This window comes from Mesoplodon mirus (assembly GCF_964341445.2).
Source record: "Mesoplodon mirus genome assembly, chromosome: 8".
Lineage (NCBI taxonomy): Eukaryota > Metazoa > Chordata > Mammalia > Artiodactyla > Ziphiidae > Mesoplodon > Mesoplodon mirus.
The window spans coordinates 43,045,249-43,058,224 of NC_138984.1; the positions used below are offsets into that span (position 1 = coordinate 43,045,249).

Consider the following 12,976-nt stretch of genomic DNA (forward strand, 5'->3'; position numbering starts at 1 on the left):
TTGAGCCCGCTCGGTGAGCAGCCTGAGGTTCGCAGGCTCCTGTGGGAACTGCTGCTTCTTCCAGGCCAGCCAGAGCTGTACTCACACCACCGCCTCTCACCCTCTCCTGCTTCCTGCTGCTCCCTAGAGAAACGTCCGTGGGCTCTCCGCGGCGATATTCCCAGCCTGCATGCCATTAGAGCCAGGCGGCGCGCTCCCGCACGCTAGAGCGCCGGGCGCCAGCAGGACGCCCTCTCCTCTGTGCCCTCTTTCCCCTCTCCTCCCTGCTGCGACCGCTCCTCAGCCACCTCCACCCTCACCAGCTCCAGCTCCGAGAGACACCACCCAGCCGCGGCGGGCGCTCGCCTCCCGGGGTCACGCACGGAAGAGGGGCGCGAGATCTGACCGAGCGCTCGGTAGGGGGCGTCCTGCGGCGGAGAGTGAAAGGACAGGTGGTATTTAAAGGTGTGGGAGTCGCCCGCTCTGAAGCCCGCGATTCTCACTTGAGCCATCCCCGCCTAGCCCCACTCGGGCCAGCGCCTGGTGAGCGAGCCCATCTGTGGCGTCGGCCGTCGTCTCCTCCTAGCACCTCCTCGCCGACCCCTCCCTCCGGGACCTGCAACCGGCTCCGCCAATCAACGCCCGACTGCCTCTTCCCACGTGATCCCGGGCGGGCTAAGGACCTGCTGCTTCCCAAACGCCAGAGGGATGCGGGCGGCAGAGCGCGAGAGGCGGCAGCTAGGCTGCTGGGCGCTTTGACTCTCCCTCCACCCAGCCCCCTTGGGCTCCTCTCCTCTGCCCTCTGGACTCCGGTCCCCTCCTGCTGCCCCGGCTTGCCAGAGCCCTCTGCTTATGGCAGCAGCTTACCTCGTCTCCGGTGCGGCTTTTCGGTACACGACCCTCTCGCTCCCGGGGCTGAGCCGGGTCACTGGATGTTGCTGAAACTCTGGAGATCATGCGCGGGTTTGGCTGCTGCTTCCCCGTCAGGTGCCACTGCCGCCGCCGCCGCCTCTGCTGCCGCTGTCCGCGGGATGCTCAGTAGCCCGCTGCCTGACCCCCGCGATCTTGTGTTCTTCGGAAGCCGTTTGCTGCTGCAGAGTTGCGCGAACTAGTCATGGTGCTGTGGGAGTCCCCGCGGCAGTGCAGCAGCTGGACACTTTGCGAGGGCTTTTGCTGGCTGCTGCTGCTGCCTGTAATGCTACTTATCGTAGCCCGCCCGGTGAAGCTCGCAGCTTTCCCTACCTCCTTAAGTGACTGCCAAACGCCCACCGGCTGGAACTGCTCTGGTAAGTCCAGAACCCCAGCCACCGACCCCTTAACCCTTCAGAGGAAACGCGCGTTTCCAGTACAGACCAACCTCCCCAAGTGCGTCTCCCCAGCCCCTCGACTCCAACCGCTCCAAACCCTTGAGACCACCGACCTCCACCCAGAGGAGCACAGAGAACTGTTCCAGGCCGCTAAGGAAGGGGGCGGGGGTCCTGGGGAGGACAGGAAGTGCAGGTGTAGGAACCTTTGCATCCTTGCACTTAAACTGGAGCTGCGGAGATTTTAAGAAATATTAAACGGGATGGTTTTGTGGATTCACTGAAAAGAGCACCAATCCTTGGGGAAACATTAAAACAGAACCTTTTCTGTCACTAAAGAAAAAAGTCTAGCAAAAAAGAGAGAGAAATAAGTTTATGAGAAAGAACGAGCGAGAAAGCAATAAATCAAATGATGACTGCAGGGGAAACACTGATTACTGGCAAAAGTGCCATGAGGGTGCACTTGTCTGGCATTCAAGACCAGGTCACAGAAATTCTAAAGGAGCTTGTGTTTCAAGAGATTCAGTTACTCTCCCTCTGTCTCTCTCTCTGTCTCTGTGTCTCTCTCTGTCTCTGTCTCTCTCCACACACACACAAACATGCATACACATCCTCCTTCTCTGGTTGGCTGCAAAAGACGTTGTTTTTGCATCCCCGAATTGCCTCTCTCTTGCCTCCCTCCCCAAGCTCCTAGATGGTCGAAGGAAGTTGAGACGAGAACCATTCGCCCGTCTACCAGGCCGGGCTGTGCATGACCAAGGCCGGGCAGGCTCACGCGTAGGCGGGCGGAGGGCAGAACTGACCCCACTGGGCGCTGACTCCTCCATTTTTGGGCAGACTTCCTTGGAGTGCGTCAGGCGCTCTTCTTGCTTGCTCGGGTCCCTTCCGAGTCTGAACGCGAGAGCTTGGCAAGCTTTGCTGTGCTGAAGCCTCCTAATTAAATAGGGCCCGAGGATGGGAGTTGCTGCACCGTCCGAGTAGCTTCGCATTTCTGTATGACAACCCATAGTCTACCGGCGGGATTGTGGTGTGATTTCACTGGCATTTTAAACTGCATTAACATGCCTGGGTATTGTCCCCAAGGTCTGGTCTGTTCTAGTTTTAGCAAGTGTGTATGTCATTTTTCATCTTCTGTATATATAATTCCACTGAAGTTGAATCTAGCTCTGAATAAAGTGGCTTTCGGGGATGTGTGTGAGCTGAAGTGTGTGTAACTTTGGAGAAGAGGGAATGACCAACTGTAACTAACAGGATAAAAGAATATGTCGTCCTGGGTAGTTACTGATGCAAATTCCACAAGGAAAATTATTATACATCATTGTAGTTTGTGCTTTTTAAAGACAAGTTGAGATTTGCAACCCTGGTAGATTTGGGTCAATATATTGCTCTTGTTCTGTTTTTGGCAGTTTCTAAATTTGGCATTTTTATAAAACTCAGCATGTTTTCTTTAACTTATTCGTGGCTCATGCATGCATATATGTTATTTTGGATAGACTAAGTTCCACTTTGCAGGTACCTAATCTCTTTTTTAGGTGCTTTATCATAGGAATATTAAGTAACCTACAAAATCAATTGTTTGGAATGTTGATAGCTTTGTAGCCCAACATGACTAGTTTGCTTCATCCCTAACTATGGTACTGTTTTAGGAACTAATTAATTTAAATATGAAATTGGGGTTGACAATCAAGAAATTCATTATTACCAGATATCTTATAAGGATCTGCAGAAACTAAAGAAAATAAACTGGTTTTCCAGGCAGATTGTCAAGAATCTGGCACCCCCTTTTACCCCTGTTAACTTGGAGGTGATCAATCTTCATTTGAGCCAGACAGACCATCAGAGAAAACACTGTGCCTGTTTATCTTTATTATTGGGGCTTTGTTTTCTCTTTGTCTGGAAAAATTCCAAATAAGGGGTTGTTGCAGACCTTAAAGCAAAAGAATGATTAAAGATGAAGAAATGGTAAAAGGCATTCTGAGACCATCACCAGCTCTTTTCTAAAATGTGAAGTTTGGGGGTCATAAACTATAGTCTACTTAATGAGAAAATAATAAGGAAGCTAAGAAGCAAGTGTTAAATATTCATCCACCACTGCCAGTATTAACCCAAGCTAAAATAAAAGAGCATTATCAAAAAAGCATATTAAAAGACAATTGACTAGAAAAGAATAGTGAAAAAAAGAAACTAACATTAATCACTTAACTAGAATTTTTTTAGATTGTCAGTAAAGAATGACCTTGCAGTACAGCTGTGGTTGTTGGAATTAAAATTTAGGGCAGTTCTTTTAAAGCTTCAAGATATTTCTTTTTTTGTTCAAGTCTATAACATTTAATGACTGGCGTATTCTCTTTAAATTTGAGGTTATGATGACAGAGAAAATGATCTCTTCCTCTGTGACACCAACACCTGTAAATTTGATGGGGAATGTTTAAGAATTGGAGACACTGTGACATGCGTCTGTCAGTTCAAGGTAAGAAGTCTGGTATTTGCATCTTCTAATTCATTAATGAGACGACAAAGCAGAGATCTTCTTTTACAGCCCATCACTTGGCAATTTATATCTATGCAAGCTAAGAGGAAAGCTGGCACCAAACAAAAGTATGGCAAGAGAGCCAACTGATGTCAAAAAGGCACAGCTTTTTGGAGAAATGTATGTGCCACAGTTATAAATGCCACTGGAGGTAGAAAGCTTCAGGTTGTTCTTTTGGTGTGTCAAAGGAAAATTATGTTTCTGTGCCCCTTCTAACATGCATGCTATAAGTCAACTGCTGGAGATAATAGTCAAAATCATTGCTGGATTAGAAGTGTGGATTTATACTTTTGTTTTTTGATTGGGGCTATCTTCTTTCGGTCATATTTCTCTGTTTTAATGGTCTTGGGTTTTATTATCCTGGCAATCTGGTTAAGTTTTGAAATGAACTCCTTATCAATGTGACTTTAAAACTACTGTGCTAGTTTGGAAATCACACTTATTAATATTTGTCAACTTTTCATAGATACCATATTCAATTACAAATGAATCTCCCAGGAATCCGAAAGAGTGCAAATAGACAAAAGTTATTTCATAAACATGAGGAAGATGTTCTTTTGTCTCATGTTAAAAAAATAAATAAAAATTAAAAGAGAGAGCGATTGCAGTTGTGGTATTGTCAAAACTAGGTTATTAGTATTTATTAAAGATAGAACTCAATATCATTATTATAGTCAACATCTAACAAATGCTTTCTACCATGTGAAGTATAAGCCTTTTTTTCTCTCAATATGTTTTTATAATTCAAGTATTAGAGATGCTGTACTGATATCTTATGTTCACCTTTTTTTTTTTTTTTTTTTTTTTCTTTTTGCGGTATGCGGGCCTCTCACTGTTGTGGCCTCTCCCGTTGCGGAGCACAGGCTCCGGATGCGCAGGCCCAGCGGCCATGGCTCACGGGCCCAGCCGCTCCGCGGCATATGGGATCCTCCCAGACCGGGGCACGAACCCGTATCCCCTGCATCGGCAGGCGGACTCTCAACCACTGCGCCACCAGGGAGGCCCTTATGTTCACCTTTGAGTGTTGTTGAATTACTTTTTAAAATACACATCAAATCTAACAAACGGTTCAACTAGAAAATATTCCCATTAATGAAAGTATATACCGGGGATAAGGGAAAAATTTTCCAAGATTGTAAGCAAAACTTTAAAAAAAAATTAAAAAGGCTATAAAATAAATAAAATATTAGAGCTCAAATTCAGGTCTAAAATTTGTTATAGTACAATTGTCTCTCAGTATCCACGGGGATTGGTTTCAGGACCACCACAAATACCAAAATCCAAGGATGCTCAAGTCCCTTATATAAAATTATGTAGAATTTATATATAACCTATGCACATCCTCCTGTACACTTTGTCATCTCTAGATTACTTATAATACAATGTATATGCAATGTAAGCATTGTAAATACAATGTAAATGCTATGTAAGTGGCAAATTCAAGTTTTGCTTTTTGGAATTCTCTGGAATTTTTTTTTCTCGAATATTTTCTATCTGAAGTTGGTTGAATCTGTGGATTTGGAACCCCCAGATTTGGAGGGCCAACTGTATGTAATATTTAGAATTGTTGATGAAATTTAAATATTTTAGGTTAAGTTCAACCTCCCAGTGAGAGAAAGAAGGGAATTCACATTTAAATATGGTTTTGAATGGCTTATAGATAAGCTAGAAACTTCTTGGACATTTTTTTCTTCCTAAGAAAAGTAATAAACAGCTGATATTTGTAAAGTGCACCACCACCTGGTGGGTAAGTATTGCTGTGCCCAGGTTACAGTCATTAGACCATACGATAGTGTTGGAAACATTAATGCATATTTAATATTCATGCAACACCAATTTCTAAGGTCTCTAGCCATACTGAACAACGTAATTATGTTCTTTCAGTGAACTACTTGAGAGAGATGGAGCATAGGAACTCTGCAAGTCATACTTCATACAAACATTAACTAAGGGGAAAATATAGTTGGATAAATCATTAGTTAAAGGCCCACAGGATTTTGTGGATTTTTCCCTTTTCAGTTTGTAATTCCCAAAATTTTTTCTTATTTTCATAACCAAGAGTAGACATAAGAAGTGAATTCATATACAGTATAAAATGAACCAAGAAGAATGCTCCTCAAATGGAAAGCCATAATTATAACAAGATTCGCCAAGAGAAAAAAAATGAAGAGTTCACAAAATTCTAAATGGATGAATGCTACTAAAAGAAAATTTATAATTTTCTTATTAAAGAAATTGTGTTCAGTTTTCAGGTTGCACAGAGGGTTTTGGTATAACTTTTATCAACAAAGATATTTATGTTTTTCACTCATTCGGTCAGCCAGTTACATTTGTCATTAATTTAAATAATCGTTGAGTGGTATAGATTGCGGGGGGCGAGGGGAGTGAATGCGAGTTTGAATAAGAAACTAAAATGTAAATTTCCTTTTTCCTAATGCCTATAGCATTTTAAATTTACTATTAGATTACTGCTGCTATTAGTTTGTGTGTTGCAAAGTTGTCAGAAGAAAATAAACATTTCCCTAGTGGAAAATTTAGACTCTGTATATACCAGGAATAGAGAGTGGCAGAATTAAGTTCAAGATCACAAGTTGTGAAAGAATAATAGGTATTTTAAGCTAAGAGTATCTTGACTCGGTACTTTCCAGTATTTTCAAATGAATTTGAGAATTCTTTTTTTCCCAGTCTGATGAAAAGACAGATGTCCTGAAAAATCTATTTTTCTATATACTGTTCTAAACTAGCTTAGGTCATCTACTCTGTTTCTCCTGCTTTCAGAAACAAGTCCAAATTCTTCTATTCAAAATGGGTGCCAAATGTGGTCTTTCTGGCTGAGAGATAAATTTCAAAGAGAAGTGGGTATATGAGTGTATAATCTATGTTTTTCAGTTTGGATTACAATTGGAGCATTAAGGTGAACATATATTTATCTTCACTTCTCTTAGATGATTTATGATAAGCTATTCTACCCTTCAAACATGTTATCTCATTTATTTCTCACAATTGAGTGAGATAATTATTTTCTCCTCCTTTTACAGATAAGGAAATTAAGACCCATAAATATAAATAACTTACCATTAAGTGGTGATCCTAAAGCCAGAATCTAGGTCCTTTGACACCAATCTAATTTTTTCTAGGACATTATACATGCAAATAAAAACATTATAACAATAACAAAAGTACCAGTTTATTGTAGACAACTCTTGATATCAAAAGTAGTACAACTAATTCTTGGATGATGATATGAGTTCCAGAAATGGCCTGCAACCTCATGCATCCTACCTTCCTCTCTATATACCAAATGATATCCTGGTCATTCTAGTAAATCAGTTGTGGTTTGAAAATTTAGGGACAGTGGATGGATGAATGGATGGCTGGATGGACGGACGGATGGATGAATGGATGGCTGGATGGATAAAAGAAGGAAGGGGGGAAGAAAAGAAGACACATATGCAGCTATTAATAGATAGCACTGGTCATATCAATTAGTATGTAATGATCAATGATCACTTTATAATTTAAAAATATGATGAAGCCTTATGTTTTTTAGGTATCATTTAATTCAAATGTGAAATATTTTCATTTAATAAGCCACGCTTTAGATCTGCAATTGTTCCAGTAACTAGGACTGTATAACAAATTGCCCAGAACTTAGTGGCTCAAAACAACAAACATTTATTTTGCTCATGAATCTGCAGTTGGACAGGGCTTAATGGAATCAGCTCATCTCTGCTCCCCTTGGCGTCAGCTGAGCTGGGGAGGGAACTCAAAGACTTGTTTCTGTACTCTTCTCAGGACTCTCACTCATATACTGGACTGTCAGCTGGGGACCTTGGTCCTTCTCCATGTGGATCTCTCCATTTGGACTAGTTTGGGCTTCCTCTTAGCACAGTGGCTGGGTTTCAATGGCAAGCATCCAGAGAGTGAGAAAGAGCCAGGTAGAGGCTGTATCCTTTAACGACCTAGCCTCAGAAGTCACACAGAGTCACTTTCACCATAGTCACAGGCCTGCCCACTCACTTAAAATCATTAAAAATTTTCCATATGAAAAAATATAGTCACAGAGAAGTAAAAGTTACCTATGGAATGATCAAAGGCCTGGGACATATGCGGGTTTTTTATCGCTTTTTTTTTGGAAGAGAAACATGCCATATCCTAAGCCATTACTCCTAAGCCTTTGACAACCAGGAATATAACAGAATTCACTTAACATCTGTGGAGCGCCTTCTATATGCCAGACTCTAGGGAAGGTGCCGACAATATATAAAATGTAAGTTATACATAGCTTCTAGCTGCTGAAATCTCAGTTAAAAGAAATTCTTATTAACCAAACATTTCATCGTATGAAAATTTTCTCACATAAATTTTTTGTTCATTTGTAGCAAAACAAATTCCATACATGCATTGAATCCACGGGTGTGACATGTTGCTGCTTTCTTAAGCAATGTGGACATTTTGGAACAAAATCATTCACTGAAAAAAACACATATTTGGAAAATAAACTTAAGAGATTTAAAACATCTGAAGGAAGCAGAATCACTTTTCCCCTGAGAGGAAGTTTGGACAACACATACATTTATGAGCTTAACCATCTGGCCCTGAGTCTTGTTTTTTCTCTACCAGCCAACTATGTGGCCTTTAGCAAGTCACCTAACATCTGAATCTGTCCCTTCCTCTGAAACTAAGCAGTATTCATGATTATCACTGAAAATTATTTCCAATAATTTGGCGTATTTTAATGTAGTAGTTAGCTTATTTTTTTGTACTTAGGGTTAGCCTGTGTTCCTTTATTTTTCTAATTTTAGACACACATGCTTCAGTGTCGATGTTAGATGGTAACTCTGCTAGTTAAAATATATATCATGAAAGGCACATAATTTACATTTCTTTTTATAAATGAGTATTCCAAAGCATTTTGAAACATGACTCTTAATCCTCCCAAATGCCTCAGTTAACCATTTCGAATGGGGGAACTAAGCTATAAACTTGTTAAATATTTCATTTTTGAGTGATATACACAAGGTCCTACACTAAGGCAGTGAGAGAAATGGGAGAACCTGGGACCAGACTTCCACTCCTGAGCCTTAATGATTTAGAGTATGCTTTCTCCATGTGTTATTCATTTTAATGAGTGCAAGTCATGGTAGTAAGGGCCAAAAACATCGTGCTGATTATCTACAGTTAAGCTCTTTTCAACTCCATACAAATCTTCCTTTTGGCTTGTGCATAGAACTTGGCAGCTCTGTTTTTAGCACTGTTCACATTTGGCTTACTACATCCTTCAGAAGTGGCATATGAGCACTTTATCAGTTTATTCGATATTTTAAGATGCATATCAGCATTGTGTACTAGCACTTGACAGAGATAATAAATACTTCCCACCCCTCACTCCTCATCTTCTGACTACATCTGAATAATCTACAGAAGTAGATGAGAAGGATAAATACAGAAATTCTAGGTATTAGAGAGAAGAAAACATGGGCCCAAGTAATCTACACACAAAGTATTGTAACCAGGGCTGGAGATGGAGATTAAAAGGTAACCTGGGACAAGAAGCTAGGAACCAAGCATGAGAAGCTAACTAGCCCAGCCGTTCACACTAATTATGACTCTCATCCACCTACTGAAAAGGTCAGCAAGTCTACCGACTATAATATGTTACCAGCTGGTCACTTCTTTCTTGTCCCTAGTGGGTCCTCATAAATCCTCCCTACATTCTCCTGTCCCTGATACTGAACACAGCCCATTTATCAAGCACCTGTCCATCCACCTGCCTCCCTGGCCATGGTTCTGACATGAGCACCACCCCCATTTATTTGGTGTCTCTTCAGTATTGCTTACTGGAAAACTCAACTCTTTACTAACATTTTCTTATTGCCTTTTTTTTTTTTTCAGTAGTGATAAAGATGTTCAGTTTTATGGTAGGTCAGTTTTCAGGTATATATATATTTGGAAAGCTTGTGGAAGACAGTCCTTACACAGGTATCACCTGGTCAGAAGTGAATTGCCTACTGAATTAAAGATCCTCAAGAGTGAAAAGTTCCTATCAAAATAGTTTTTAAAATATAATAATGTAAATAGACTGAGTCTGGTAGCCATATAGTGTAACTGTGGAAAGGAATTATTAAACAGAACCTTCCGGAATGTCTAGATTAGAAATTGTAGAAATAAAGATTTTAAAAATGTCATATTTAAAATATTTCAATCATTTTAATCATTTAAATAATTTCTAAATAGATATGATTTCGTATCTAAATTATCTTGTTAGCAATTATGGTGATTATGAGTGTCATACAATTTGAATTTACTGTTAGGAGAATAGTACATAACTATTAGTTAAAAATTATATTTAAGTTTTTCAATAATAGCTGTAAAGTCAGATTCAAAAAACTGTCATTTCAGAGAACATTGTCTTATACCATTTAAAAAATGGTTAGGATGGTTAAGCTATTACAAAAAGGCAATGAACAAGAGCTAAATGGTTGATTGGTAAGGAAGTACAGATATTGTAAGGAAATAGAGTAAGAAAATGAATCTCAGGTTTTTATCATCAGATTATAACCATATTGAGAATTTGCTTTTTTGCATAAATCCTTGAGTTGAATTTAACTTTTGATAGAGTTTTAGGTTTATTATCATATATATTAAAACACTAGCCAGCTCACTAAATTATTGGTTTATTTTATATGTGTTATGAATTAGCACATCAAAAATCCAAATATTTTAATAAGAAGTAGAAAACAGAAAAGTGTTTTCACATACATGTATATGTATGATTTGTTTTACTTAGTTTCTGGCATGGGTGAGTATTTATAAATAATCGTCTTGATCATTACATTTGTTATAATTAAACAATGTAGCACATCAGTAGATAATCACATCAGTGGTGTAATTAGCAGGTATAGAACACAGCCAAGTATCTCTAATGCCTTAGAGTGTGATCACATTATCATGAGTATACCCTGTAGGTTGCTTAATTTCCATTGTAAAATGTGTAGACTTTTGTAATGAGGTTGTTTAAAAATGAACTTTTTGTTTTATGAAATATAGGTTAAGTCATACTTTTGAATAGTCAATCAAGTTTACATATGGTTCAATAGTTGTTGATTTTTTTTTCTGTATTCCATGGTCTGTTGTTTCTTTCTACACTGTGTCTACATCAATATCCAATGGTCTAAAAATATATGAAAAATTAATTAGTAATTCAAATGTCTTATCCAAACATTTAGAAATTTGTAAAGATTCAAATTCAACAGAGGAAAAACATACTAAGGAGTAACTGAATTCTTTGGCATTTCACCTATATACTTCTGCTCCAAACACAGATAGACACTATTTCTGAATAGCTTGAATATTGTAACATGTTCTGATTGTTTTCCACCAAACCATATGGGCCACATATCTGAAAAAAAATAAATAATATTGATGCATTTGTTGTTATATCTTTTTATTATTGCTTGTCCTATCACTTTGTTGGAATTGCCTGATCAGTTTAGAAGCTCTTTTTCCCCCTATCTGAATCAGATGATTTGACATTGCTTTTGTGTATCTTTGAATGGTGTCCTTACAAGGTCAAAGACTTGCTGGATACAAGGGGGATCACTGAAAATGAAGACAAGTGCTTTCTTTTGTAAATGATGATTTCTGTTCAAGATGTCAGAGGCATGCAGACTCCAGTACTAACCATAGGCTTACATCTGTGTGCTCCCCAGTGCAACAGTGACTATGTGCCTGTGTGTGGCTCCAATGGGGAGAGCTACCAGAATGAGTGTTACCTGCGGCAGGCTGCATGCAAACAGCAGAGTGAGATACTGGTGGTGTCTGAAGGATCATGTGCCACAGGTATGTATGTGATCCTGAAGATTCCCAAAAACCTTCGGAATGGATTCTGAATCCAAAAACCATGTCTTGCTTTTCACGTTATGTCCTGTTTATTGTTATCCAAACAAATAATCCAGACTATATATTATTAGCTAGACAAGCCTCTTATTCTTTCGTACAAAGTATGCATTATTCTTATTATATGTCTTTTTACATTTCAAGTCACTTCTGGAAGAAAGATAAATGTACCATAAGGACATTGGTAGATTTTAATATGTATGTTATTTAATGAAGTACAGACAGCTGAATAACATAATTAGAAATCTAGATTGACTGCTCAGCTTCCAAACATAAGAAACTTATCTATGCATGAAAAAAGTTTGATTGTTTGTTTGTAACAATAGGATTGTCTGGTGGAAGGCAGTTTGCAGATTTGGATTTGGAAGTTAAGATGTGTCTAACCTTAGCAACCCTACAAAATGCTCCTCTTAACAGTGAGCTGATTATATTGAAGAATGTATTGGTGATAGACATGACTTCTAATGACATCTGTCCTTTCTGACACAGTCAGCCTGGGCTCCCACAAAGCTTTTTAGTTATATTGTACCAAGAATGCTCTAAAGAAAGTAAGGAAGAAGAGTGACTTCATAGGCTCTTTGGTTTTTCAGGTTTTCCTTTTGAGTACAATGGTTATTAGAGCTGAATAGCATTACAGGAAGGAAAAAAAAAAGGAATACAGCCCAACTTGATAAAGCCATGCTGTAAAATGAAGCTGAGTTTTCAGGTTAGGCTTGAAACACTAAAATCACATATATTAAAGAAACTTTAGTGTCCCTTGATAGTTGTTCTTAATGGCAAATAAACATCTTTTTGAAGAATTGGATGGCATAAGCATATTCAAGAAAAATAATAATGATATAAGGACTTTCTTCAAAAATGGAAATATAGAATAGAGTCAAGAAAAGTCTATTCTATTGAAAGTCTCTCTCAGATAACAGGTATTTCTATTCTAGGGAATTATATTTTAAATTATGTGTATGATGGCTGGGGCAGGGTGGTAAATGAGCAAGAGAAAGTATCATATTCTTTAAAACAGGGGTCCCCAGCCCCTGGGCCACAGACCAGGGCGAGCCAGTGAAGCTTCATCTGCTGCTTCCCGTTGCTCCCCATCACTCGCATTACCGCCTGAACATCCCCCCCACCCCCATCCGTGGAAAAATTGTCTTCCACAAAACCAGTTCCTGGTGCCGAAAAGGTTGGAGACTGCTGCTTTAAAAGATTATCTTAGGCCTATTGATTGTTAGCAGTTGACAATGTTCCAGGTTGTACTGGTGACTACCGA

At 39.5% G+C, this 12,976-nt stretch overlaps 1 protein-coding gene across 1 annotated transcript in view; it reads left to right on the forward strand.

The window, feature by feature from the left end:
- Positions 1-697: 697 nt before the first annotated feature.
- Positions 698-12,976, forward strand: part of TMEFF2 (transmembrane protein with EGF like and two follistatin like domains 2) — a 255,358-nt gene continuing 243,079 nt past the window's right edge. Inside the window, exons 1-3 of the mRNA XM_082631231.1 lie at positions 698-1,265; positions 3,644-3,753; positions 11,526-11,655. Of these exons, the coding sequence (XP_082487357.1) occupies positions 1,094-1,265; positions 3,644-3,753; positions 11,526-11,655 (412 nt within the window). The 5' untranslated portion in view covers positions 698-1,093. The remainder of the gene's footprint in view (positions 1,266-3,643; positions 3,754-11,525; positions 11,656-12,976) is intronic.